We start from the raw sequence: 26,142 nt of genomic DNA on the forward strand, positions 1-26,142 counted from the left end.
TTTTTATGCAAAAGTATTTCCCATTTAAAGAAGCTTTTTGTTTTTATTGTTATAATGGTGAAGCTACAGGGAGATTCACTTGAAAGAGGCCCCGAATATTCTGTTGGCGATGTGTGCCACGTTGCTCCATCTTGCTGGAAGTAACCTTCCGTTAACTCACTGTCCGGCGCTTACCTCATCTCTCCGACACAGGGACATCCCAGCTTGTTCGAAGCTCCATATACTGAGGAGCACATTGCACGTTGTTTCATTCAGATTACTTCGTCCGAGCGAGAGTTATTACAGAATATTCGGGGCCTCTTTTGAGTGAATCTCCCAGTATAATGGAACAATTTCAGAGTGGGTGCCATCTTTTTATACCATGTTTCAGCGACTGTAGCCTTATTTTTCGTAACAACAAATCGGTTCATGTGACCACATGGCCTCATGATGCATGGCATCATCAGGTGAACTCTATTAAAGATGGCAGCATGAAATGAGGATTAAATAAATGGAGAGATTTCTCTGTTCCTTACGGTTAGGGCTTTTGAATTATTAGTTTGGTTTTGGTCTAAAAGTAACTGATTTTCCTTATTTGACTGCAGTTGACTTTGTGCAGCTCCACACAGACCCTGGCAGCAGTTCCTACAATGTCAGGGCTCTCCCCTCCTCACAATACAGTAATCCCTCCTCGATCGTGGGGGTTGCGTTCCAGAACTCCCCGCGATAGATGAAAATCCGCGAAGTAGAAACCATATGTTTGTATGGTTATTTTTATATATTTTAAGCCCTTATAAACTCTCCCACACTGTTAACATTATTAGAGCCCTCTAGACATGAAATAACACCCTTTAGTCAAACGTTTAAACTGTGCTCCATGACAAGACAGAGAGGACAGTTCTTTCTCACAATTAAAAGAAAGCAAACATATCTTCTCTTCAAAGAATGCGTGTCAGGAGCAGAGAATGTCAGAGAGAGAGAGAGAGTGAGAAAAGCAAACAATCAAAAAATGAATACGTGCTTTTGGGCTTTTAAGTATGCCGAAGCATCGTGATAAAGCGGCATTTTGTAGAGAAGCGTCCGTATCCTCTAGGCAAACAGCCCCTCTGCTCACACCCCCTCCGTCAGGCGCAGAGAGAGTGAAAGAGACAGAGAAAAGCAAACAATCAAGTACCGCGCGGGAAGCACATCGTATATCATTGAGGAGTTTTATTTAATAAGTAATACATGCTCTGATTGGGTAGCTTCTAAGCCATCCGCCAATAGCGTCCCTTGTATGAAATCAACTGGGCAAACAAACTGAGGAAGCATGTACTATAAATTAAAAGACCCATTGTCCGCAGAAATCCGCGAACCAGCGAAAAATCCGTGATATATATTTAGATATGCTTACATTTAAAATCCGCAATAGAGTGAAGCCGCGAAAGTCGAAGCGCGATATAGCGAGGGATTACTGTATTCATAGCAACACGGTATGCGAACAGCTGGCCTGGTGGTGCATGGATTTGATCTGCTGCCTCACATCTTTAAAGTTCTCACTGACTGTGTAGAGCAGGGGTGGTGAACCCCAGTCCTGGAGGGCCGCAGTGGCTGCAGGTTTTCATTCTAACCATCTTCTTAATTAGTGCCGATTACTTCTTTTAATTAGTTTGACTCAGTTAGTTAATATAAAAATAATTTCTTTTTCCTTAATTAGCAGCAGTGAGACACAAAACAGGCCGCCATATGACCAGCTCACCTGTGCCCATCACAAAAATATGTGAACATAAAGAAAAGTGAAGGTCTCATCAGTAAGGCTGATTTCCGGGGTCACCAAAGCATTATGACGGCGTTCTTAGAAAAGCTTTAGAAATGTGTGCTGTGGCAGAATGAGAGCAGCAACAAGCCATGGAATTAAATAACGGGTTTAATTAACAGCAAGAATCAGCTTCTCATTAAGAAAGTGATTGGAGTGAAACTGGTTGGAGTCTGAAGCCCCAGTTTAGCTGGTCATCTGTTAGCTTGTTTCACATCTCATTTCTGTTTGGCTGCCATTTAATGAAGAAAGGAATCAATTCAGAGGACTGAATCCTTAAAAACAGGGCTATTAAAATGAAGGGTAAAGGAGTTAATTAGCAATGAAAACTGGTCACTGATTAGGAAAAGGGTGAGAATGAAAACCTGCAGCCATTGCGGTCCTCCAGGCCTGGAGTTCGACACCCATGGTGTAGAGTGTGCTTTCTTTCGGGGTATTTGGAATTGCTCCAAAGATGTGCATATTATGTTCATGGGTGACCCTAAGCTGGCCCTTAGTGACTCCTGCAATGGATGGAGAAGTCCCGGCTGCTGCTGACACAGGCTTTGAATTAAACAGATTCAGAATATTAATAGAATGTGTCATTAAAAACCTAATGTTGTCGTACCACCTACCCTTTTACAATCACAGTAAAGTCAAAATTTTAATATTAGAACACTCTAGACGAGGCCATTCAGCCCCACAAAGCTCGCCAGTCCTATCCACTTGTTTCTTCCAAATAAACATCAAGTCGAGTTTTGAAAGTCCCTAACGTCTTACTGTCTACCACACTACTTGGTAACTTATTCCAAGTGTCTATCGTTCTTTGTGTAAAGAAAAACTTCCTAATGTTTGTGTGAAATTTACCCTTAACAAGTTTCAAGCTGTGTTCTTGATGAACTCATTTTAAAATAACAGTCTCGATCCACTGGACTGATTCCCTTCATAGTGTCAGAGATGGCTGGGGTGGCGACCCAGCCAGGACGCCCAGGAGGACCGAAGGAGGGCTTGCGCCTTCCCCAGACCATGTGGGGGCAACCACCCTGGTACTGTTGGGGGCCACGGGTACAGAGCTTTGAAACTCCACCCTGTAGGGGCCCGTCGTAACCGCCAGGGGGTGCCCCTATGCCTTTGGAGCCCTGGACCTCAGCACTTCTGCCACACCCGGAAGTGCTGGGGGGGAAGAGGAGCAGGGACACCGGAAGTGCTTCTGGGGATGCAGCCGGCACTTCCGCCACACTGGGGCCTGTCGGTGGAAGATTGCTGGGACCCACCTGGAGCACATCCGGGGGACCATAAAAGGGGCTGCCTCCCTTCATACAATGGCTGGAAGTCAGGAGAGAAGAGAGCTTGGTGGAGAGGAGTGGAGGCGGCCTGAAGAAGAAAGCATTTGTGTTGTGGCCAGGACTTTTGGGGTTGTTGTGCACTGTAAATATGGCAAATAAACGCGTGTTGGGTGACATTGACGTGTCCGTCTGTCGGCTACCACAATAGTAAACAAGTGAACTTAACAGTGCCAGGAGCAGGACTGCAAAACGCTGAATAAATTGACCTGATGATTGATTGCATTACTAACCAGAAGCACTTCTTTGAGGGCGAACGCCGCCCCCTTCAGGATCTGTCCCATCTTGTCTCGCGCCTCTTGTTCCTCCATCAGATGCTGCTTCAGTTCTTCAGCCTCCTTGTTTTTCAGTTCCAGCCCCTTCTGCGCCGTTTGGAGCTCCTGCCTGCAGACAGAAGAAAATGAAGAACTGCAGCTAAGTAAAGGTGCAGTCCTGCGCAGAAATTGTTCTCTGGAAAGTAACGCGTAATTGAACTTCCAGCTAAAAGCTTTCAAAAAGCTGCAGCAATAAATCACTTTACAGCAGCCGGGCTTCAATATGGAAGGGTTTCTGGGCTTTATGTATTCATCAAATATTGATTACTTTTGATACTGTGCATGCTTCAGAGAGGGGCCTCGAGATTTTCACATACATTAAATTTCCCCAGTATGTTATAAATTATAAAGCAGAGCAGTATTTATATATTTAATTAAAAAATAAAAAACAAAAAAAATTCCCTTCAGGACAACTTGCTGCATACTCACTGATTCAAGGCTTACACTTCTACTGGGCTTGACAAATGCAAGGAAGCAAAGCCTTTTGAAACTCCTGCCTCATTACCATTACTATCGGGAGACTAACAACATTTAAAAAATGTTTAGCAGCTGCATTATAAAAATGTATACATCGTCATCCTTTTTGCTCGTTAAATAACCATTTGCCACGCATGCATGCCTGTGAATCTCCTCACGGGCCCTGTCAAGGTATGGAATGAGCCACCGGACCATGCGGGAGTGCTGCCGCTAACTCTCACTTCTCCTTCTCCCGTCGCAGTGACGAGAATCTGCCCAGTGAGGACACCGAGCTCCGCCCCTTCCAGTTCCACGGGAACAAAGCCACCGGACACCCAGAAGAAGGCGTCATTTTGCGAGAAAGAGCTACCGCCAGCCGGGCCTCTCAGTGATTTGACTGAGCCTTTGAGAACCTTTTGTTAATCATTTTATTTAGTCCAAAGTTAGGGTAAGGCATTGCCAAGACGGGCGTCATTTTCTTATTTGCTTTCGAATTAAATAGGAAGACCCAGTTAAATGTTAAAAAAAATGGACTGTGTTTTGACTAGTTTGTTCCTTATGCAATGCCATTAACCAAGTGACTAATTTAAGAGTCTATTCCTATAATCCTTTCAAAACTCATCAGACGCTTGTGCCAAACCCCCAAAGATTTCCCTCTCTGTTTTTTACGAAACTTAAACTGAGCATTGGCACCGGTACTGATATACCTCAGGTTTCAAATGACAATTATTGTTTTACTAATGTAACATTTGATTTCTGGAATTCATATGCTTGAATGTGGGGTAAATATTACAAGTAAATATAAAACTCTTCAACAAAATTTTGCTGTCTGCATGGAAAAGATTAAACATGACATGACTAGATGGTCCACCCTCCATCTAACGTTAGCAGGGAGAATCAACCCGTAAAATGACCATCCTTCCCAAGCTGCTCTTCCTATTTCAAAGCATTCCCATATACATTAACAAATCATATTTTAAGAAATTAGACTCAATCATAACTTTATTTATTTGGAATATGAAACATCCATACATTCCAAAGGGTGACTCTACAACAACTTTCAATTTTGTAACTGGGCAGCTAATATACAAGCTATAATAACCTGGACATTGTCACAAATTGATCAATCTGCAATAGAAATAAAATCTTGCAGTACTTCTTTATATTCCCTGCTCTGTGCCCCAGTTAATACAAACTACTGTCATTACACTAAAAATCCAATTACTCTTCATTCTCTCAGAATATGGAACCAATGTAGGAAGCACTTTAAGACAGAAAAGCTTTTATGTGTTGCAATCTACATAACAACCATAATTCTTCCACCCTCTCAAACATATTCACTTTTCAATGTCTGGAAACTGTCTGGGATTGAGACACTTAGAAATTTGTACATAGATAGTGTCTTTGCATCCTACGAACAATTTCAAATACAACTTCTCATCAACACAATTATTCCACTACGTTCAAGCTAGAAACTTTGTTAAACCTGCCCAATTTTCCTCACTTTCCACCTTGTTTTATTCCAGAAGAATTATTCATCAGTCTTGAAGACTCAGATAGCATCTCTACAATTTATAAAAATATTTTTATAAAGTTCCTTCCATTCAAAGACTACACTGGGAAAGGATCTGTCACTTAAAATTTCAGAAAAAGGGAAGGGCGGCAGCCATGCACAGAATACACTTGAGCTCCATATCTGCAAAACATTCATTCATTCAAATTAAAATCTTTTATCGAGCACATCTATCTTGTTTAAAATTGTCCAAAATGTTTCTAGGGCAAACTTTCAACCTGCGAACATTGCAATCGAGCTCCAGCCTCACTGGGCCACATGTTCTGAGCCTGCAACATATTAACAACATTTTGGACAAAACGTTTTGCATGCCGATCAGACAGCCTTGGAGTCACAATCACCTCCTAATCCACTAACAGCTGTGTCTGGTGGACTCCCAGAGGGGCTTAAAGTGGAGAAGGACAAACAGACTGTAATTGCCTTTACTACACTTTTGGCACGGAGACTTACCCTGCTCGACTGGAAGAATCCCATCCCACCACTCTTAAGTCAGTGGGTAACTGGTGTTATATACTACTTGAAATTGGAAAAAAATCTAATTCTCACTTAGAGGATCTGTGCAAAACTTTAAAATATGGCAGGATCTAACCAATAACATTTTAGAATAAGCTTGCATTTCGGGGAAAAGGATACCCTTCTTTTCTTGCTCCTTTTATAGAGTAGCTTCAGTTGCTCTTTCTCTTGGGTGATGGTCAAATTTTGCTCTGATTTGTTAAATTTGACTTGACTGTATGGAATGTTATTTGTTTCTAATTACAAAACTACACAAGAATTACAAATGTCACATGCAGGTCCAGAGGTCCTAATTTCCCCATCCGTGTAATAAGGGGCTGTGGGAAATGTCAGACAGTCATTTCATTAAAAAGGAGCCAAGAGGCTGGCAGAGACACCAGGGGCCATCGGGAGGAGCTCTGTGTTGATGGCTCATCAGGAGGAGGTCTGTGTTGAGGAGGCTTAGGTGCATAACTTCAGATAGGCCCGGAAGTAACCTGGGGCCAGACTTGAAAGAAGCTATGGGGCATACGCTGGACAAGCTGGTAGTCAGAAAGGAAGAAGTTGGCAAGGGCTTGCCTGGCAGGACAAAGAGTGGCCAGTAAGGTTCTTGAAGGAGAAGATTGGTTTGTCAGTGAGTGTTTATGAAGTGGTTGGTAGAGTTTCCCACAATAACACAAGAGGGGGAGCCTACAGTATATTGCATTAGGTGGACCCAGAGAAGTTCTAGTCTTTGTTATTTTGTATTACTTTCACTTCTTGTGTCTTGCCGGTGTATGTTTTATATTTAACAAACAAGCTGCCACTATTTACCTGGACGGCTTTGCTCATATTTGTGTTTGGAGTTTGCCCTATAGCCCACCCAAAAGGTCACTCTTTAGTAATAATAATAATAATTCTTTGCATTTATATAGCACTTTTCTCACTACTCAAAGCGCTTTAAGTAAATATTGCCTGTCACTTGGCCAGGCGTGGGCTCTGACTTACACTTGATGTTTATGAGATAAACTCCAGACTGTGACAATAAATTAAATTAAATGGGTTTAAGGATGGATGGATAAATAAAATTACTCATTTAGGACTTATAAACCAAATTAGATTCCTGGAAAGACAGGATGTTTGTGAAGACCCATCTGCATAGATTACTGCGTCAAAAACAATATATTGAATATAAATGCTGTATAGGAATTAATAGACAGAAATATTGTACTTCAATAAAAAAATGATTATGAAAAAACTTTATAAAGCTAGTAGAGTGTGGTATCCCACAGTTCAAGGGACCCAGGCACAATTCTTAGCTCAATCGCCATGTGTGGATTTCTCTGATCATCTAGGTTTCCTCCACATCCCAAAGACATACATTTAAAATTAATTGACAACTCTAAACAAATCTGGTATACTCCACACATGACAGGCATCTTGTTACACATAATTAAGAAGCTTAACAAAGCACCAAAAAATGGAAAAACACAATTAGAATTGGTTGTCCCATCTTAAAAGTGTTTAAACAACAAGCTAGAGTATTTACCGGACTGCATCCAGTTCTTTCTGTAGGACAACATGTCTGGACTGTAGCTGGGTGGTCTCCTGATCTTGGATCACATATGACTGCAAAATATTCTGCTGTGTCTTGCACTTTTCAGTCAGCATTCTCACTATCTGGAAAAAGTATACAAGTTCATATATTTGCTGTTAATTTTGAAGTTCAAGAGGCTGCTAGGAGACATTTTTGACCATTTCATGAAACCGAGAAGACCAGTCATCAACAACATTGTAACAAAGACCTTTCCCACGGCTCTAGAGTCACAGGTTCAGATTGTCTCTAGAAGACTGTGTGGAGTTTGCAACGATTTGCCTGTGTCTGTGGATTTTTCTCCAGGTTTTCGCCCAATGATATGTGTAGTAGGTTACTTGGCTCTAGAAAGTGTGGATATGCAAAAGCCCTGCAATGAATCAGCTACCTATCTAGGGCTGAACGCTGCTTTGCTGTCAATACTGTGTCAAAAATGGGAGCAGCCTGCCTCTAAAATGGAACACACACACACACACATACATACATATACATATATACATACACATTGATATAGATATAGATATATATATATATATATATATATATATACACACACACACACATACATATACATATACACATACACATTGATATAGATATAGATATATATATAGATATATATATATATACACACACACACACACACATACATACATATACATATATACATACACATTGATATAGATATAGATATATATATAGATATATATATATATACGCACACACATACACACACACATACATATACATATATACATACACATTGATATAGATATAGATATAGATATATATATAGATATATATATACACACACACACACACACACACATACATACATATACATATATACATACACATTGATATAGATATAGATATATATATATAGATATATATATACACACACACACACACACACACATATACATATACACACATATACATATATATATTAGTGACGTGTGAGTCAATGTCTTGCACTCCAAAGTTGAGGCTGAGTCTCAGTACTTTATCAAAACCGGCTTTATTCAACTCGGAACAGGATATATAACAAGGTTATTTATTGTAGCAGGATCTACTATTGGATTGGCGATTCTAAATTGGCCCTAGTGTGTGCTTGGTGTGTGGGTGTGTTTGTGTGTGTCCTGCGGTGGGTTGGCACCCTGCCCAGGATTGGTTCCTGCCTTGTGCCCTGTGTTGGCTGGGATTGGCTCCAGCAGACCCCCGTGACCCTGTATTCGGATTCAGCGGGTTAGAAAATGGATGGATGGATCTACTATTCTACTATACCCAGGCACAACAGGCAGGGTTGGGGCCAGGTCAGAGGCCAAGTAATAATGTTCCCTGAATTGCCCATCGGGCGACCGGCACTTTGCGCATGGCAGTGGTTAGCTTGTAGTTGTTTCTGTAGCTCTGCAAATCTGCTGTTGCCTCGGCAACGGACAAGCAGCGCTGAAAAGATGTGGCAGGCAGTCGCGCTTCTTCATGTCGTTCAGCTAGGGAGGGTCTCAAAAGAGTTCAGAAGTCTCACATCCCCCTCCTTAGCTTTGTCCACACCGGTATGGGCAAAATGACTGGTCAAGCCGGGCTCGGCCAGGCCTGAGAGAACGTCAGCATTGATATGTGCAGTCCCATGATGATGGCGAACATCAAAAGCAAATCTGCAAACTAATAAACCACAGAGTGAGCTGGGCATTCATATTCTTCTGTCTTTGGAGCCACTGGAGTGGGACATGGTCAGTCACTAGGGCAAACCACTGTACCCACAAGTAGTATCGGAGGGCTTCCACAGCCCACTTAATCGTTCTTTCTCAATGGTCGAGTAATTGCCCTCCATGGGAAGCAGTTTCCTACTGAGAAACGTGATTGGGTGCTCTTCCCCCTCAAAACACTGTGAAAGTACTGCTCCTAAAGCGAAAGCACTTGCATCCGTCTGCAGAATAAATTCCCTCAAAAAGTCTGAATTTCACAGAATGAGCATAAAGCGGCTGTTAGGTCTGAGACTGCTCTGTCGCAGGTATTGGTCCAGACAGCATTACGGTTCTTCCTGCCCTTTGTCAGGTCAGCGAGGGGGGCAGCCCAATGTGCAAAATTGGGCATGAACCGCCTGTAGTATCCCGCGAGCCTGAGGAAAGCACAAACCTGCCTCTGTGTTTTGGGATGTGGATACGCAAGCACCTCCTCAACCTTGTCCACTTGAGGGTTGAGCAAACTCTTCCCCATGGAATATCTCAAATAATGGGTTTCCGACATACCCAGTCTGCATTTCTTAGTGTTAGCTGTCAACCCTGCCAGCCTAAGCCTGTCAAGCACCACATGCAGGTGGATGAGATGAGATCTCCAGTCATTACTGAAAATAACTACATTGTCTATAAAAGCTCTCACGTATGCAGAATGGGGACACAGGATCTGGTCCATTATCCACTAAAAGGTCAATGGTGCACCATGGAAACTGAAAGGAAGCCTTAAAATTTAAAAAAGACCATCTGGAGTGGCACTCTTCTCGCAACTGGACTCCTCCAAGGGCACTTTGTGAGATCTAGGGTGGAAATATACATGGCCCACCTGAGCATTTCCAGTAAGTCATCCACATTTGGTATCATGTATGCATCAAACTTAGAAATTGTATTCAACCTCCTAAAATCAATACAAAACCGAACCAAACCATAAGGTTTTGAGACAAACACAACAGGGCTTCACCATTCGCTTTTGCTTTCACAAATTACTCCCATCTTGAGCATTTATTGAACCTCCTCGCGTGTCACCTTCTTTGTTGCCTCCCAAAGGCGATACAGGGGCACTTGTACAGTAACACCAGGTGCAGTCACGATCTTGTGTTCTGCAACTTCTGTTTGGCCAGGCGTGTCTGAAAAGACGGAATTCCTCTCAATCAGTGACAGCAATTCTGCCTTCCGAGTGTCAGTTAACTCATCCCCAATGGCGACTTCAGTCTGAGGGATCGCTGCAGATGTGACCAGGACCTGCTGGGGGTCGTGTCACTCCTTTAAAAGATTAATAGGAAAAATTTGCATAGGTTTCCATCAACCGGGAATTCTGACTTTTGGGAACATATGTTCTTGAATCTGGCTGGACCTAGTCATTCAGCATGAAAGTTATGCAATCCCCTTTCTTAATCTCACAGAGTTTACTCGTCTTGTCATAATCACATTTTTGCACCTCCTCTTCCCGCTGCAGATGTTCCACTGCAATAGAGGACAACCCAGAAATCTGTTCCTGCAGCGCCGGGAATTCACATCCAACCAACGTAATAGAGACCTTAAAATTGTCCTCCCTTAACATCTTGGGGTAGCGGTCGGCTTGTAGTTGTTTCTGTGGCATGGTTTGACTTGACGACGGACAAGCAAATCTGAAGAGACATAGCAGTCGCACTTCTACATGTTGTCCCGTTAGGGAGGGTCTCAAAAGAGTTCAGAAATCCCACAATATATGTGTGTGTACATTTGGATATACAGTATGCAGTATATTATATTATTACCAAATTAGATACTACGTTACATATAACTGAACAAATGTATATTATATTAAGCACTTTTAGCACTGGAAAAAGGCTATATAAATAAAACATATTATTATTATATTCTGAAACTCAGTAATGCAATTCATGATTATAAACAGATATCACGTGAATAATTCATTTCCTTGTTTGTAATCACCTGTTGATTGCTACTTTTTTTTATGGGCAAAAGTGTAGTCGCTTGTTGGCATCTGACAATAAATGAGCAAATCATATTCTAATGATGGGAAAAGGACCAATAGGCAATATGCATTGGCAGTAAGGGGAGGAGTCAATGCAGTAGCAGAAGTTTTAAATGCAAGTTGGGTTAAGAAAGAAAAAGCTGACATCATGGGAAAGAGCTGACCAAGCAACAAATGGATATAGGAGAGAAAACAGAGCGGAAGTGACAAAGAAACCCAGGATATTTGATTCTTTGAGAAGACACTCATAAATCTTGGTCTATGGAGTTGAATTACTCCCAAATAGAAAATGTGTGGTGCTCACACAAAGACCTGCAGTGATCTAACTACATACTGGTCAGACCATACTGGTAGGGCAAACTGGTTTTACTCTTAGAATAATCTAAAGAAAGTTACATCCACCTGCATCATCTTTTTTTTTTTGATTCTCCATTTAATTGCATTATCAATAGTACTAGTTATCTGCAGACTTTTTATCTGATCTTTTTTTTTTTCTTTCCTTTGGTACTACTTGGTATTGAGTTCATTTTCAAACAAGATCACGGTCATCTAACCTCTCAGTCGTGTGAATGCTTTTGGGTGACACACTTCCTGCCCTCTCAGCTCTTATAAATTTTATCAGGACAATAATTTTATACGTTCTACATGACACGTCAATGACTAAGCGAAGAAGAAAGAGCAGCGCGTCAAAAACCGACCCAAATGCATTGGAGAGAAAAGACTGCAAAAAAGAACAACAATAATCTGTGCGCAAATTACCGAAAATAAGGAATATAATAATCAGCCTGGACCAAGTGGGACTGAAAACCTCGCAAGTCCAATCGGGGTCAGAAATAAAAGAGAAAGAGGAAAAGACAAAGTAGAACTTCATAAAGACGTTCAAAAACGCTGGCACGATACACATGCAGAGCAAGTTAAAGAATGTGAAATTAGTAAAATTCAAAAGTATCAAAAAAAAAGATAGTAAAGATCGCATTAGTGCTAACAAATGAAAATTATCCATCCATCCATCCATTTTCTAACCCGCTGAATCCGAATACAGGGTCACGGGGGTCTGCTGGAGCCAATCCCAGCCAACACAGGGCACAAGGCAGGAACCAATCCTGGGCAGGGTGCCAACCCACCGCAGGACACACACTAACACACTCACACACCAAGCACACACTAGGGCCAATCCATCTAACCTGCATGTCTTTGGATTGTGGGAGGAAACCCACGCAGACACGGGGAGAACATGCAAACTCCACGCAGGGAGAACCCGGGAAGAGAACCCGGGTCTCCTAACTGCGAGGCAGCAGTGCTACCACTGCGCCACCGTGCCGCCCATGAAAATTATTACATGGAGAAATAAGGAAAAATAATAATCAACCCGGACCAGGTGGAACTGAAAACCTAGCAGGTCCAAGCGGGGTCAGAAATAAAAGACAAAGAGCAGAAGACAAGAAAGGTAATGTAGTACATATTCTCTGAATAACGTGACACCAAAAGAGACCTCGATATGCCGTTTGTATTAAAACGTTTATAGCTTCCCGTTAGAAAAGCTTTTGCTATGACAATTAACAAATCACAGGGACAAACTTTCAAAAAAGTCGGTTTATTTATTAGAGAGTAAGAAATGATATTCACTTTGTATCTGATCATTTTTTTTCTTTCCTTCGGTACTATTTGGTTTTGAGTGCGTATTATTTGCAGACCACAAACGTATGTGTGTGAGGTTTTGTCAAAGGGGTATTTGTTATACTGTGAGTTTTGCCCTTTCAGTTTAAACACACAGACCCAACATGTGCTGGACTTGTTAAACGTGTGTGTAAAATGGTTTGTATTATTGTGACAGCAGTAATGTGTCGGTCGGCTAGAGAAGAGAAGAGAAGACACTGTGGTAAATGATGCTGCTGTTTTAAATGATCATGGCCTCAGATCCCGGTCTGTTCACCATCACTGTAGAGTTTTAAAGTTCTCGGCTTCCCTCCCCGGGCAGGCGTTAGATTTGTGCCTCATTGTTTTGTTGTCTGTGTGGATTTTGGACGCTCTGCCAGTCTGCTTAGGCTTTCCTCGGGCTTCTCCAGCTTTCCTCCCACATCCACAGACTGGTGCTCATTACGCTAACTGACAACTCTAAACTGGTTCTGTACGAGTCTGACTATGGGAGTGTGTGTGACTGGAGATCACAGTGTACTGGTGTCCCATCCTGGGTTGGTTCCTGCCCTACACCAGCTCTTCACAACCCTAAATTGCATTAATCGGGTTTTGAACATGTAGTGATGCTGCACATGAGGCTGACAGAAGACATTTCACATTCGGTTAACTACGACACACCTACCTTTTGGTTGCTGATACTTCTCCTGGCCAGGTCATTCTGCCCCTGTTCCACCACTCCCAGCTGGCGTCTCTGAATTTCCTCTTGTTCTTTGAGCGCCTGGTTCTCCTCCAGCACCTCGATGCATTTGGCCGACGCTTTGCTCAGCCGAGCACTCAACAGCACATTTTCTCGTATCATGCGTTTTGTGGTTTCTGCCGTTTGCTTGTCTGACACCCGACGGAATTCAACTGCCACTGAAGCAACTCTCTCCAACATCTCCTTTTTCAGCCTAAAATTATTAGAAGTAGAGGAAATTAAAAAGACAATCACAGTTAATAAATGATATGCTTCTTTATAGCACTACCAGAGAGTTTAAGATTAGTTAGACGTGTACAGTAAATAGCCTTTAGTTCTACAGTGTGCAGTAGCAATTAAATAGCAATACAAATCCCAACACTTCAAAATGTCTAATATCAATTATCATTAAAGAAGATTAGTGACCTGTCTTTGTCCAGGACATTTTTCTTTTCCAGGTCATATATGGCAGCCTGGTGCTCATCCTCTTGGCTTTTCACAAGTGCTTCCAGGCCGGCTATTTTGGCTATCATCTCCTCTTTATGGAGCCGGAACTCCTCCAGTGATGCTAACTTCCCAGCTACAAACATCACAGAAGTACACAGGTATGCATTTGTCAATGACTCTTTAATTGGAAAATCGAACAAGTAAATCAGCAAAATAGGGAATACTAGCAGTGCTGAAATCTAACTAATCAACATAGACCTCAGTGTTAGCGTGTGCAATGCCAAGGTCTCTATTATAAGCCATCTGGTATGGAAATCATAAAAGAAGTGTTAATGTACGTGATGCGCCATCTGTTGGAATGACAAACGCAATGCATTTTATTACTTCAAATATTTGAGATGTGCCATTTTCGGAATAACTGAGACTGAGTAGCAACTGGATGGATGGATACACAGACATACAGATACTGTACTTCTCGTTTTATTGAGGTGATGTATGGAGGACAATGAAACAGTTTTAAATCAATGAGAATGTTTTCGAGAGAGAGCTAATAGGAAACAGGAAGTCAATCATTTTCTAAACAGTTTAGTCCTGAAGAAGGTCACGGGGGTCTGCTGATGCCTATCCCAGCTAAGACAGGGCACAAGTTAGGAACAAACCCTGGACAGGGCACCAGTTCATCGCAGGGCTAATAGGACACAGATTATGAAAATATTGCTAGCCTACATGGTAAAAAGCGTCATTTCCCGTATCTCACTGATCACGACTGTGGGTCGCACTGTACATTTATCAACGTCTGCGTTTGGAATTAACATTATGTGACATTGGCTCAAAGAATTCTTAAACGTACCGTTACATGCATCAGAATAGTTGATGGCAAGAGGACTGTGGCAAATCGGAGAAGAGTTGGCAATTAAAGGACAGCACTTTAAAGATTACCCAAATACTGAAGGACTACAAACAAAAAGCAAATTCTGAGGCCGATTTCCGCAAGGCTTTAAACTTGAAACTTAACATTTCCTAGAAAGAGGGTTTCTGGAGGCTCACATGCTTTATGGATAAGGCTTGGACTTTGCCGTTGCCCGATTAGCAGAGTGACTCAAAGATCCAAGCCTGACTGTGTTCCCTTACAAGGGGTGATCTTGAAAACTATCTGTCATGTCATAATTATTATAAATACTCTCCAAAAAATCTCTTTCAGATGTATTTCCTCATTTTAGAAATTTTAGACATCGCGTGTATTTACTATGTGTTCTGCCTACCTTGCTTTCTTGGTTATCTTTCCCTTCACTTTAATATTTCTCACTGCACATCCATCCATCCATCATCCAACCCGCTCTATCCTAACTACAGGGTCACGGGGGTCTGCTGGAGCCAATCCCAGCCAATACAGGGCGCAAGGCAGGAAACAAACCCCGGGCAGGGTGCCAGCCCACCGCAGGGCACACACACACACACACACCAACAATTTAGGATCGCCAATCCACCTAACCTGCATGTCTTTGGACTGTGGAAGGAAACCGGAGCACCCGGAGGAAACCCAGACAGACACGGGGAGAACATGCAGACCTCACTGCACATATACAGGTTCATTTCTTACCCAGGACCATGTTCTCAGAGGTCAATTGATCTTTGGTCTCTTGAAACTCGTGCCGCAGTTGAGCCAGCTGTGCCTCAAATGCCACCTTCTCGGCTTCTTTGGCCTGCTGGAGCCCCAAAAAGCGATCAGTTAAGTCCGCCAGCTCATCTGCTCGTTGGTCGAGGGTGCGCTTCAAGAAAGACACAATTTCCTTCTTGTCTTTCTTCAGAGTCTCGTACTCATTGATCAGGTCTTTTTCTCGCACTTCCAGCTCATCACATTTGGCTTGGTATCTACAGAGAAAGCAAAAGGCAGGAGGGGAGATCAACACTCAGGACTTATTGCGAATGCAAACCACTTTAAGTCAAATCAAGTCCATTTTATTTATAAAGCACATTTAAAACAAGAAGGAGACCAAAGTGCTTGCTGTACAGCTTCCATAAATACTCAAAGAAACATCTCTCTATTATAACCTCCTCCCACATCCACAGACTGGTGCTCATTACGCTAACTGACAACTCTAAACTGGTTCTGTACGAGTCTGACTATGGGAGTGTGTGTGACTGGAGATCACAGTGTACTGGTGTCCCATCCTGGGTTGGTTACGGCCCTACACCAGCTCTTCACAACCCTAATAGTAAAATTTGAAAGAATCAAAAAAAAGATAGTAAAGATCGCATTAGCGCTAACAAACGGAAATTATTACACGGTGAAAAAAGGGAAAATAATAATCAGCCCGGACCAAGTGGAACTGAAAACCTAGCAGGTCCAATCGGGGTCAGAAATCTATACATATAAAGGAGAGTTGGGATCCGAGAGACTGTGTTTGTGTGTTTGTGGAGGGATCGAGAGTTAAGGCGGGTGGGGGAGTCACGTGATCATCTTCCCTCCCATTTACGTCATTTCATTCACTTCATTTCGCTCTGAGCTGAGCTCCGCAGCTGACGTGGTCTTGCCGTTGTTTTTGCTTAATGTTTAGTCCTCTCTCTTTTACTGATTTACTGTTTACTAGACGCAGTACTTACTGAATAGTATTCTTTCCTTTAGTGTTTCTACTTAGTGTTTCTTAGTGTTTAGTAGACGCGGTGTGCCGGTGTTCCCGGCGGTGTTGCGGTTTACTGTTACTTTCTACTTCATTTTTGTACTTTAGTGTTTAGTAGACTTTTACTTTATCTCATTTACTGTTGTTCTCGGCGGTTTTGCCGTTTTTCCCGTTTCTATTTTTTATGTAGCATGTTCACGAATTAGTCATAGAGAAAATTTATATACTTTGGCTCCAGCAGGACAAACCAAAAATGTTGTATATAAAGAAGCTCTATAAGTTGCATGTAGATACATAATTATTCCAACTACAGCGACTGCAGCGAAGCGCATGTGGTCTTCTAGTAAAAGACAGAGCAGAAGACAAAGTAGAACAAATTTTAACAGGCGACAAGAAAGGTAATGTAGTACATATTCTGTGAATAACACGACACCAAAGGAGACCTCGATATGCCGTTTGTATTAAAATGTTTATAGCTTCCCGTTAAAATAGCTTTTGCTATGACAATTAACAAATCACAGGGACAAACATTCAAAAAAGTCGGTTTATTTATTAGAGAGAAAGAAACGATATTCATTTTGTATCTGATCATTTTTTTTCTTTCCTTCGGTACTATTTGGTTTTGAGTGCGTATTATTTGCAGACCACAAACGTATGTGTGTGAGGTTTTGATCTCGAGATGCCATTCGTATTAAAACATTTACAGTTTCCCATTAGAATAGCTTTTGCTATGACAATTAACAAATCTAATTTATTTATTAGAGAGAAAGAAACGATATTCACTCAAGGGCAGTTATACATTGAGTTTTTCACGATGCAACACCAAACATGGAATCAAAATTCAATGCGATCTTGAAGAAAAGTTAATTCCAAATATTGTTTTTACTGAACTTTTAAAGTAAGAGAAAATAATGAATTTGTAACAATTCCCATGAAAATAACAATCTCTTTAAATTGTATATCCGGTAAACCAAACCCAGGGGTTGGCGAGCGAAGCGAGCAGGGGCACAGCCCCCTGGTATAGATAAAATAAATATACCAAAAGATGATTAAATAAGTAGTGTAATTAATAGTATAAAAAAATAAAAAAAGTCAAAAAGAAAGTTTTTCAGGTGGGATTTAGAAGTGACCAAAGCTGGTGCTGACGGGATATAAAAAGGCCGACCATTCCAAAGCTTAGGGGCAGCTACTGTAAAGATATGGCCCCCCGTACGCTCAAGTGGAGATCTCAGCACGACCGCTGACTTTGGGTCAGAGGAGCTCAGTGATCGTGAAGGAGGGTGAGGGTCTAAGAGGTCACTAAGGTAAAAGGGGGCTAAACGCTTCACAGACTTAATCAAACAGTAAAATGTTAAACCCAGTCGTGTACTGGAACAGGAAGCCAGTGAAGAGACGCTAAGACTGCTGTGACGCGATTCTGTTGTTGAGTGCCTGTTAGAAGCCTGGCAGCAGCGTTCTGGATGAGGAGAAGACAAGCAAGGGACGACTGATGAACTCCAATGTATAATGAGCTGCAATAGTCAAGCCGAGAAGTGACAAATTAATGTTTTGAAATCATCTACAGAAAGAAAGGGCTTGACGTTAGCCAATACCCCGAGCTGATTTTAACAAGGAAGTTTATCAAATCTGAGGGCATCACCAAAAATCACACCAAGGGACGAGTCACTGTATGCTGTAATAAGGAACAGATAAAACAATACGCACTCCGAAAACGATGGAGGATCTGTACGGTGCTTCTTTTCTTATTTTCCTAACTGATTTCTTCAAGATGACCCATAAATCTTGTGGCATGTAGCAGTAAAGCTCCAAGGTTTGTGTTGCAGTTATTCACATTCCCTTGTTTAGTGCGGACCATTACCATCCACTAGTCGGTTCAGTAAGCTTGTCCTCAAACCCAGGGCGCCAGCGGTCACTGCCATCAGGGATTCAAGGACACTCGTATGGCACGGCAGGAAAGTAAAAGCCTCAGCATTTCACAAGATGTGCTCCCCTTCTGTCAATACCAGTGCAGGCTCCCTCTGCCCTCTGAAGATCTCAGTGACACCCAAAAGCATTCATCTGTCTGTTGATGGAGTTCAAATTAAGGGGAGCCTTAGCGTTACTCTGCACCATTGAGTAGAAGGTGACGACCAACTACTGGGATGGGGTGACAGTCCACCATTGGGCACACTGGCACAGGCGTCCACATTCATTCATTTGAGCTCAAAAAGCAGTAAAACAATGGGCCGTAATTTACCAGTTAGATGCCCAGCAGCTGAGCTGCCAAACAATTGATTGTCAAGAAAAGCGTTAGAAGGGTCGACGGGTATACGGTGAGTAATATGACCATTACCGGAGCCAACAATTCAAATTCTGTCCTCATTAACACTGCATAGAGCTTTCTCATTTAGTTCATAACACGCACGTTAGAGCTATGACAGATCAACAGCTCTCGAGCTAAATCTACTCTCTCTGTGTATGAAATCTTGAGCCTAAAAGGGCAACGATTTTATGTGACGTCTTTGTCACGTTTTAAATCGGGCTTACTTTAAAACCTACATCTATATGTTTGGTATCATTCTTTTCAGAATTTATCGAACTTTAATGTGATGTTGTTAGATTTTCTTATTCTAGAGACCGTGCCAAGAGATTTAGCCACGCCCGGGGCCGGAAATAAAAGACAAAGAGTAGGACAGCCACTGTAAGGCCTTTAAATGTTCAAAGCACCACGCGAGCTGCAGATCATGTGGCACAGCAGCAGCAGCAAGCCAGCAGCTGATCGAGCAAAGAGGAGGTAAAAAAAAACGGTATTTGTTTTCTGATTGGGGTGGCGCGGTGGCGCAGTGGGTAGCGCTGCTGCCTCGCAGTTAGGAGACCCGAGTTTGCTTTCCAGTCCTCCCTGCGTGGAGTTTGCATGTTCTCCCCGTGTATGCGTGGGTTTCCTCCCACAGTCCACAGACATGCAAGTTGGTGCATTGGCAATTCTAAATTGTCCCTAGTGTGTGTGGGTGGGCTGGCACCCTGCCCGGGGTTGGATAATGGATGGATGTTTCCGGTTGTATCACCATTTAAGGGGGGTTTCGGAGGAGCGTCTCCTTGGGGTGCATTCAGCCCCCCTCTTCACAATGCAGGCGGTAGAGACGCGAAGTGGCTGGCACGGTGCGCAGGCCGGCGGGTTGGGGAGCAAAGCGAGAAGGGGGCGAACCCCCTAGTAGTTGTATAAGTATTATTACATGGCTAACAACACTTCACACATACAGTTGGTTCCGTTTCTTTTGTGGAGTACAGTAGGTGAAGTGACATCCTCAAGGTCACACAGTGTCAGTAGTGGGATCTGAACCCTCATCCTCGGGGTCTGCAGTCCAAAGCCTGGACCCCTGTGTCACATTGTCCGCTGATATATTGTCATTTTTAATTTACAGCCTAACTAGCACGTAGAAGTTAATGACTCACATAATACCGAACAGAAGCTGAGCTTGTTAAAAAACCAAAAACCAAACAATTCTACTCAGACTGTTCACTTTTACACACTGAAAAACAAAACAAAAATTAACAAAGGCACGCCATGTTGTCTGTTGGAAAAAGCAAGCTTTTATTTTGTGATGTAGCCAGTGCCAGTGTCTGGTTATTTTGCACCCTAGGCGAAGCTGTTCAATAGCTAAGCCATGTGGCTGGGTCGACCCCCTCTTATGATCCGCACCCTCGGGGGACGCCGGCCCTGCATGTAACGTGTGTGGCAAGTTTGCCTGTTTTTTCGAAAACATCCCACCATACATACAAATAGACAGAAGCGCTAATATGGATTATAAGACAACAGCTTTCACTGAAATCCGCGGTGTACATCACCATTTTTGGATTAACGTCATAATCTGAAATCACACAGACTCGGACTCGACAGACCAGCCCCCGAGTTTCCCAGTTGGAAATCTGACACTTGATACTCAAGTTGAAAATTCCAACTAGGAACTCAGAAATTCCAACTTCCCACTTCAAAGGGAATAGTATTTGTGAGTGTCCAGGATTTATCTGTGGACATACTGTACTGCTACCAGAGCCGGTACTCGGATTTTTGCTGCCTTGGTGAAGTTGTAAACGGCACCCCGCCACCTCTTGTTTTGAGAAGAAGTGCCAGACCTGTACAGAGAGACCGGGAGACAGGACTGGGGACAGCAAAGTATTTAGGACCTCAAATACACAATTTGAAAATGTCAAATTACAGCAAAGTCTGTTTACAAGAATTCCTCAGAAAAATGCCCTCTTGAGGGGTACCCAGTTCAGAAAATGAGTAGGCATCACTCATCACTTTTAACATTTCTCTAAAGATAATGAGATGGGTTTATCTATTGAAGAAAATTAAGAAACGCCATCTCTTGAAACTGAAAATCTACTTAAACCACTATTTGAAAAGGTGTCTTTTGAAGATGGTGATATTTTATATATAATTATATATATTTTTGAATTGATATTACCACAACACATGCATGTCATTTAAATTAATACAATAATTTGAAAACTTATCATTATGACAACATTCAGTGAAACTGAGAATATGATTATATTTAAATTTGAATCTTTACCCACAATTCCCATTTACCATATGTTCGTGTATGCAAATAACCGTATCTACCTAATCAAAAAAAACGCATACCCAAGCAAATCTCACGAATGGTGGTGAGCAACAGAGGACGATATTTGCTAAGTTTGAACACAAGTTTTAATGGGGGCGATCAAAGTTTGGGTTAATTCGGCTTTTAGCAGTTCACTCAAGAGCTGTAGTCCTATTGCCGTTTTGATCGTTTAATTTTATTTCGCCATATCTGTCTCTTCTACGCTACAGTTTAAGGAGTATTATTATTATTGGCATATTCGTCATCGTTGTTGTTGTTCGTGTTATTGTTGGACTGTTTAGGTCGTCAGATGTTAAGACCGAACATCGCTAACGTAAAATATAATCGGACATTCGCTTTGAGCCCGAGTGTTGGTAGGTATGTAGTGTTCAAATGTCGCGACACACATTTCTTCGTGATCCGGTTCGGTCCGGGCATTTGTTTTCTAAACAAAATAATGATAGGAACTCTACATGGGGCTGTAGTAATGCGCCGTGACCGCCTATGCCAGTCAAATTTACATTTCACACGTGTCAGAATTCTGCGCAAGGCGTTGTTATCAGCTGTCATTTATTCCGATGGAGTTAGCACTGTAAAGTTTCCTGGAGTTTTTCAAACGTTTTTGTGGAACGCGGACAGCTCAAGGGGTGACGTCATTCCCAGCGCACATACCTGACTTGAGATACAAGGACCGCAGCATTAGCCCACTCGACATTAAAGATTTCATATTTTTCCACATATTAGGAAACTTTACAGAGCCATAAGAGCTAATTACACATGCAAAGAAAACAAATCACAGCATGAAAAGGCGATGGTAACCCAGTAAAGTGCCATTTTAGAACCTTTACTTTTAATAGTGTAGCGGCTTAAAGGTTAACTCTGTGATATAATTTTTTATGACCTATAATATTCTGTATTTATCACATTTGTATTCTCCAGTACGTTAACAGTAGGATTGCGAGTTTATGGCAATTAGGAGAATTATTCATAAAATACCCTTGCACAAAGAAGTGAATTGCTAATGACAGCTAAAACGCTGCTTAAAAGGATAGGTCCGTGCATTTATCTGGGTACGGAGGACTGCGGCGCTACCGTAGTTTATTGTAAGTCGTAACATTAAACTTATAACGTTATACCACGTCATCATTTAACATGTTGTATTTAGAAGTCGTCTATCAAATTTATGGAAATGTTAACATTTCTCAATTTATTCAATATGCATCATTTAATGCCCGAAAGAGACACAGCCTGATGCAAAGATTTCACAAGACAGTCATTACTCGTGCATTGATACAATGGTCTGTACATGATTAAAAGTCACACATGTAAAATATACAACTTATAAAATGTTGACAGTAAATACCTATGCAGTAAACTGTAACAAGTGCATTAATGTAGTAAGGAAAAGTTGCGTAATTTTGGTGTGCGCATGCGTAGTATCAGTGAGTAGATCATATCGATGGGTAGGATGTTTCGTTAGAACACCGGACGTGCACTTCGGATCAGCGGCGGGGCAGAATGGGAGTCGCGCTCCGGTCACCGATTCTAGAATATGATGGAGGGTTATAGAAAATACGAATAAAATAATGAATTAATTAATTGAAACAGGGAGTGAGTTATCCAGTGAATTCGAGCTTCTATTTCAAGAAGCGACATTTGAAAGGGTGACTCTCCCGGGACGCGGTTACTGTGTACAGTCGTAACCACGGAGAATTCGAGCCGCGCCGGACGGGCACGTCGTGTGGTTTCTGGTGGTCTGTCTGTGTCACCTAGAAGGTTATAAAGAGGGCAATGACTGGATTTTTATATGCTTTACAAAATAAACGACAGGATTCAAATCAGGCAGAACTCATTAATGAAGTGTGCGGACTCCTGACGGAAAAGAAACGGAAATATGAAATGAAACATATGTATATGGGTGTCACGTTTTGAACCAATTTTAATAATTATAATTGAGAAAACTCAAAACGGATTAAGAATTCAGGGGCGCAGTCGCCCGGCAGCCATCTATCCGAGCAGCACTGACAAGGGTCGATTAAACTACGCGCTTTTTATAATGTTTGCATTTAACACGACCAGGCTGCTTTAGGTCATTTGGTTACCCATAGTTAACTGCAGTGGCCTTACAGTTGTCCCTTGTAACAGATCGTAGCTGGGTGGGTGGGGTAGGTGGGGTCCCGGCCTGGGTAGGGTCCTGCCTTGCGCCATAATCAGTCAGTATAAGCTAAAGAGAAATACACGGGGCCGAAAATGAAAGGACATGGTGGCAATACCAGAAATTAAGTTTAAATCACGCAAACATATTTGATTATGATTGCTTGAAGTATCGCGGAATTGGTTTCTTTTTAATTTTTAATAATGTGTGCCATCGGATTAATAAACGCAAGGCAGCACAACAGTTTTAAAAAGACTTCAATCATAACTTCATATAAAGAATTGTATGCCAAAAATGTTTTAATGCTTTGTTTGTCGAAGTAGACAATGGAAATGGTAATAGTCGGAAATGTTTTTCAAATTGAGATAAACTTTTTCCGCATTGGTAGACACATGGAAAGATAGATAGGAAAGGCACTATATAATACTCACAGACAGACAGAAAATGCACTCATTGATAGTTAGAGAGATAGAGGCTTACAAATAAGGTGTCAGAGGGGTTCTTCTGGGCGATGCCATGGAGGAGACATTTTTGGTTGCAAAAGACCCATCCACATGAAGGTTCCAGAACGAACCTTTATTTTATAATGAGTAGATGGTAACATATTTGTAAAAATACCAATAAATCAAGATTTATAAGGACTACACAGGATAAGTGCCGGTTTTCTTAAGTGTCCTGCAAGGTATCTAGACATACAAAAGTGTTTAGTTTTTTTCTACATATTAGAAAGTTTTTAAAACACAAAGAACCATCTTCATACACGAAGAACCCTTTCTAGAATCAAATAGTGCTTGGTCAAGCAATAATTCTAAAAGGAACCGCACAACCCTATAAAGAACCATAAAATGCCATTAAACAAACGACATTTTTAAAAATAGATAGATAGATGTGATAGGCACTATATAATAGATAGATAGATAGATAGATAGATAGATACATAGGGCACTATATGATAGATAGATATATAGATAGATAGATAGATAGATAGATAGATAGATAGATAGATAGATAGATAGATGCTTTATTAAACAAAAGAAAAATACGTCAAATTAAATAAATTAACTGTAAGGAACAAAACTGAAAATCACGGCAGGACAAACACAAAGAAATTCCCATCAATCATTCACAACTGACTTCTGATGCCCCATCACCAGTCCTTATCTAAATCCTCCTTATGCTTAGTGCACAACACTTCCCGAACAAGCCATATGTATTTAAAACAGTCGACGTATTAAATAACTTCATAATATGCAAATTCGATTTTAATCTGTTTTCACTAAGACCTTGAACATCAGTTGTCAAAACATTATTTAATATGGTTTTCAAAATGGCTAATTAGCCTACATCAACAAAGATTAGAATTAAACAGATATTCCTAATGTTCCGAGAGGTTGCGATTCCTAAAACAAATGTATTCTATGAACAGACCATATCAAAGCTTTTAAAATGAAAGTCTAGAAAGTCAAATAGAGGTATTAAGCTATACAGTACTGTAAGAAAAAACGATAGCTTGCTTGGATAGACGTGAAAGACATAGACAGAGATTCTACCACGCTTCTCCACTGTGCAATAGCCAATGTACATCAAATACACTTTTCTTCAACATCCGCTCAATAACTAATTCACCGTTTTCTGAAATCGCTTACATCTAACCCGGAGCGGCGGCCAACTCCGTTGGTAAACATCCTTCGGACGGGGGTCACTCGCGTACACACCGACACTCACACCAGGTCAGTTTTGATTTTCCAGTTAACTTATTCCGCACATATTTTCGTGTATTTTTGGAAGACGCGTAAGCTTCGCGCTTCCGAGAACGAGCCCTCGCTAAACTGTGCGTCGCCATGCTGCACAACACTCTAAATGCATCCAAGGCAATTAAATGAACTGAATTACTGTCTTAGTACTTAGTACGTGCTTTTGATTTTAAAGTATCAATACATACGAAACTCAAAGCAAAGTTAACAGTACTGTATACAGTACCTCTGGACCTGCTCCTCCAGGTCTTTAATTTGCAGCAAGTAAAATTCCTTGCACTCTTCTGTCAGTGGCTCCTCGACCTTTTCGGCTTTCTTTTTCCCCGATTTCTTCCCTCCTTTCTTCTTTTTGGGGGGCATAATTCAGACCCTGGCGTATAGTTTTGAAGCTCCTCAGATGATTACCAGCCTGCAGCACCTCCTGCCTTCCCGTGCAGTTGTTTGTACTGTTGCTAGGAGGCGGCGTCATAGGTTTTTATAGCCTAGTCTAAGACCAAACCTATAACTGCGCGTGCGCAGTATTTTGACGCGCGCACGTTAGTTCCAAGGGTGTCTTCCGCCAAGTAACAGTTAACGCTGGTGCATGTTTAATTACAGGAAAAAAAGTTACAAAGTGTACAGTTGCGATAGTGTTGTACAAGTTAAACAGTGTTCGCAGCGTTTCACGCTGCTGAACTCCTGAGAAGGCATTTATTCGCAATGTTTTTTAGTTCATCTGCGCAGGTTTGTTGTAAAAACATTAAGGAGACTCTACTGCCTAATAAATGTAAAGCTAAATGTTGCCAATCAATACTGGAGACTTTATAGTTTATTTGACATAAAACGCAGTGGTCAGATTCTGACTCACATATTCCAGCCTTCTTGGCCACAGTTGCTGCAAACAGGCGGTCTTTATCATCCATATCTACTGTGCGTTCAGAAAATATGCCCAGACCCCTTGATGTGTTCTAGGTTGAACTTAAATTGATACGTTTACCATTTTTGCAC

At 41.6% G+C, this 26,142-nt stretch overlaps 1 protein-coding gene across 1 annotated transcript in view; it reads right to left on the reverse strand.

The window, feature by feature from the left end:
- Positions 1-25,584, reverse strand: part of cfap157 (cilia and flagella associated protein 157) — a 44,891-nt gene extending 19,307 nt beyond the window's left edge. The window contains exons 1-6 of the mRNA XM_039762766.1: positions 25,382-25,584; positions 15,640-15,911; positions 14,019-14,172; positions 13,539-13,806; positions 7,460-7,590; positions 3,330-3,480 (exon numbers count right to left, since the gene is read on the reverse strand). Of these exons, the coding sequence (XP_039618700.1) occupies positions 3,330-3,480; positions 7,460-7,590; positions 13,539-13,806; positions 14,019-14,172; positions 15,640-15,911; positions 25,382-25,515 (1,110 nt within the window). The 5' untranslated portion in view covers positions 25,516-25,584. The remainder of the gene's footprint in view (positions 1-3,329; positions 3,481-7,459; positions 7,591-13,538; positions 13,807-14,018; positions 14,173-15,639; positions 15,912-25,381) is intronic.
- Positions 25,585-26,142: the final 558 nt, after the last annotated feature.

Source organism: Polypterus senegalus, chromosome 9 (genome assembly GCF_016835505.1).
Source record: "Polypterus senegalus isolate Bchr_013 chromosome 9, ASM1683550v1, whole genome shotgun sequence".
Lineage (NCBI taxonomy): Eukaryota > Metazoa > Chordata > Cladistia > Polypteriformes > Polypteridae > Polypterus > Polypterus senegalus.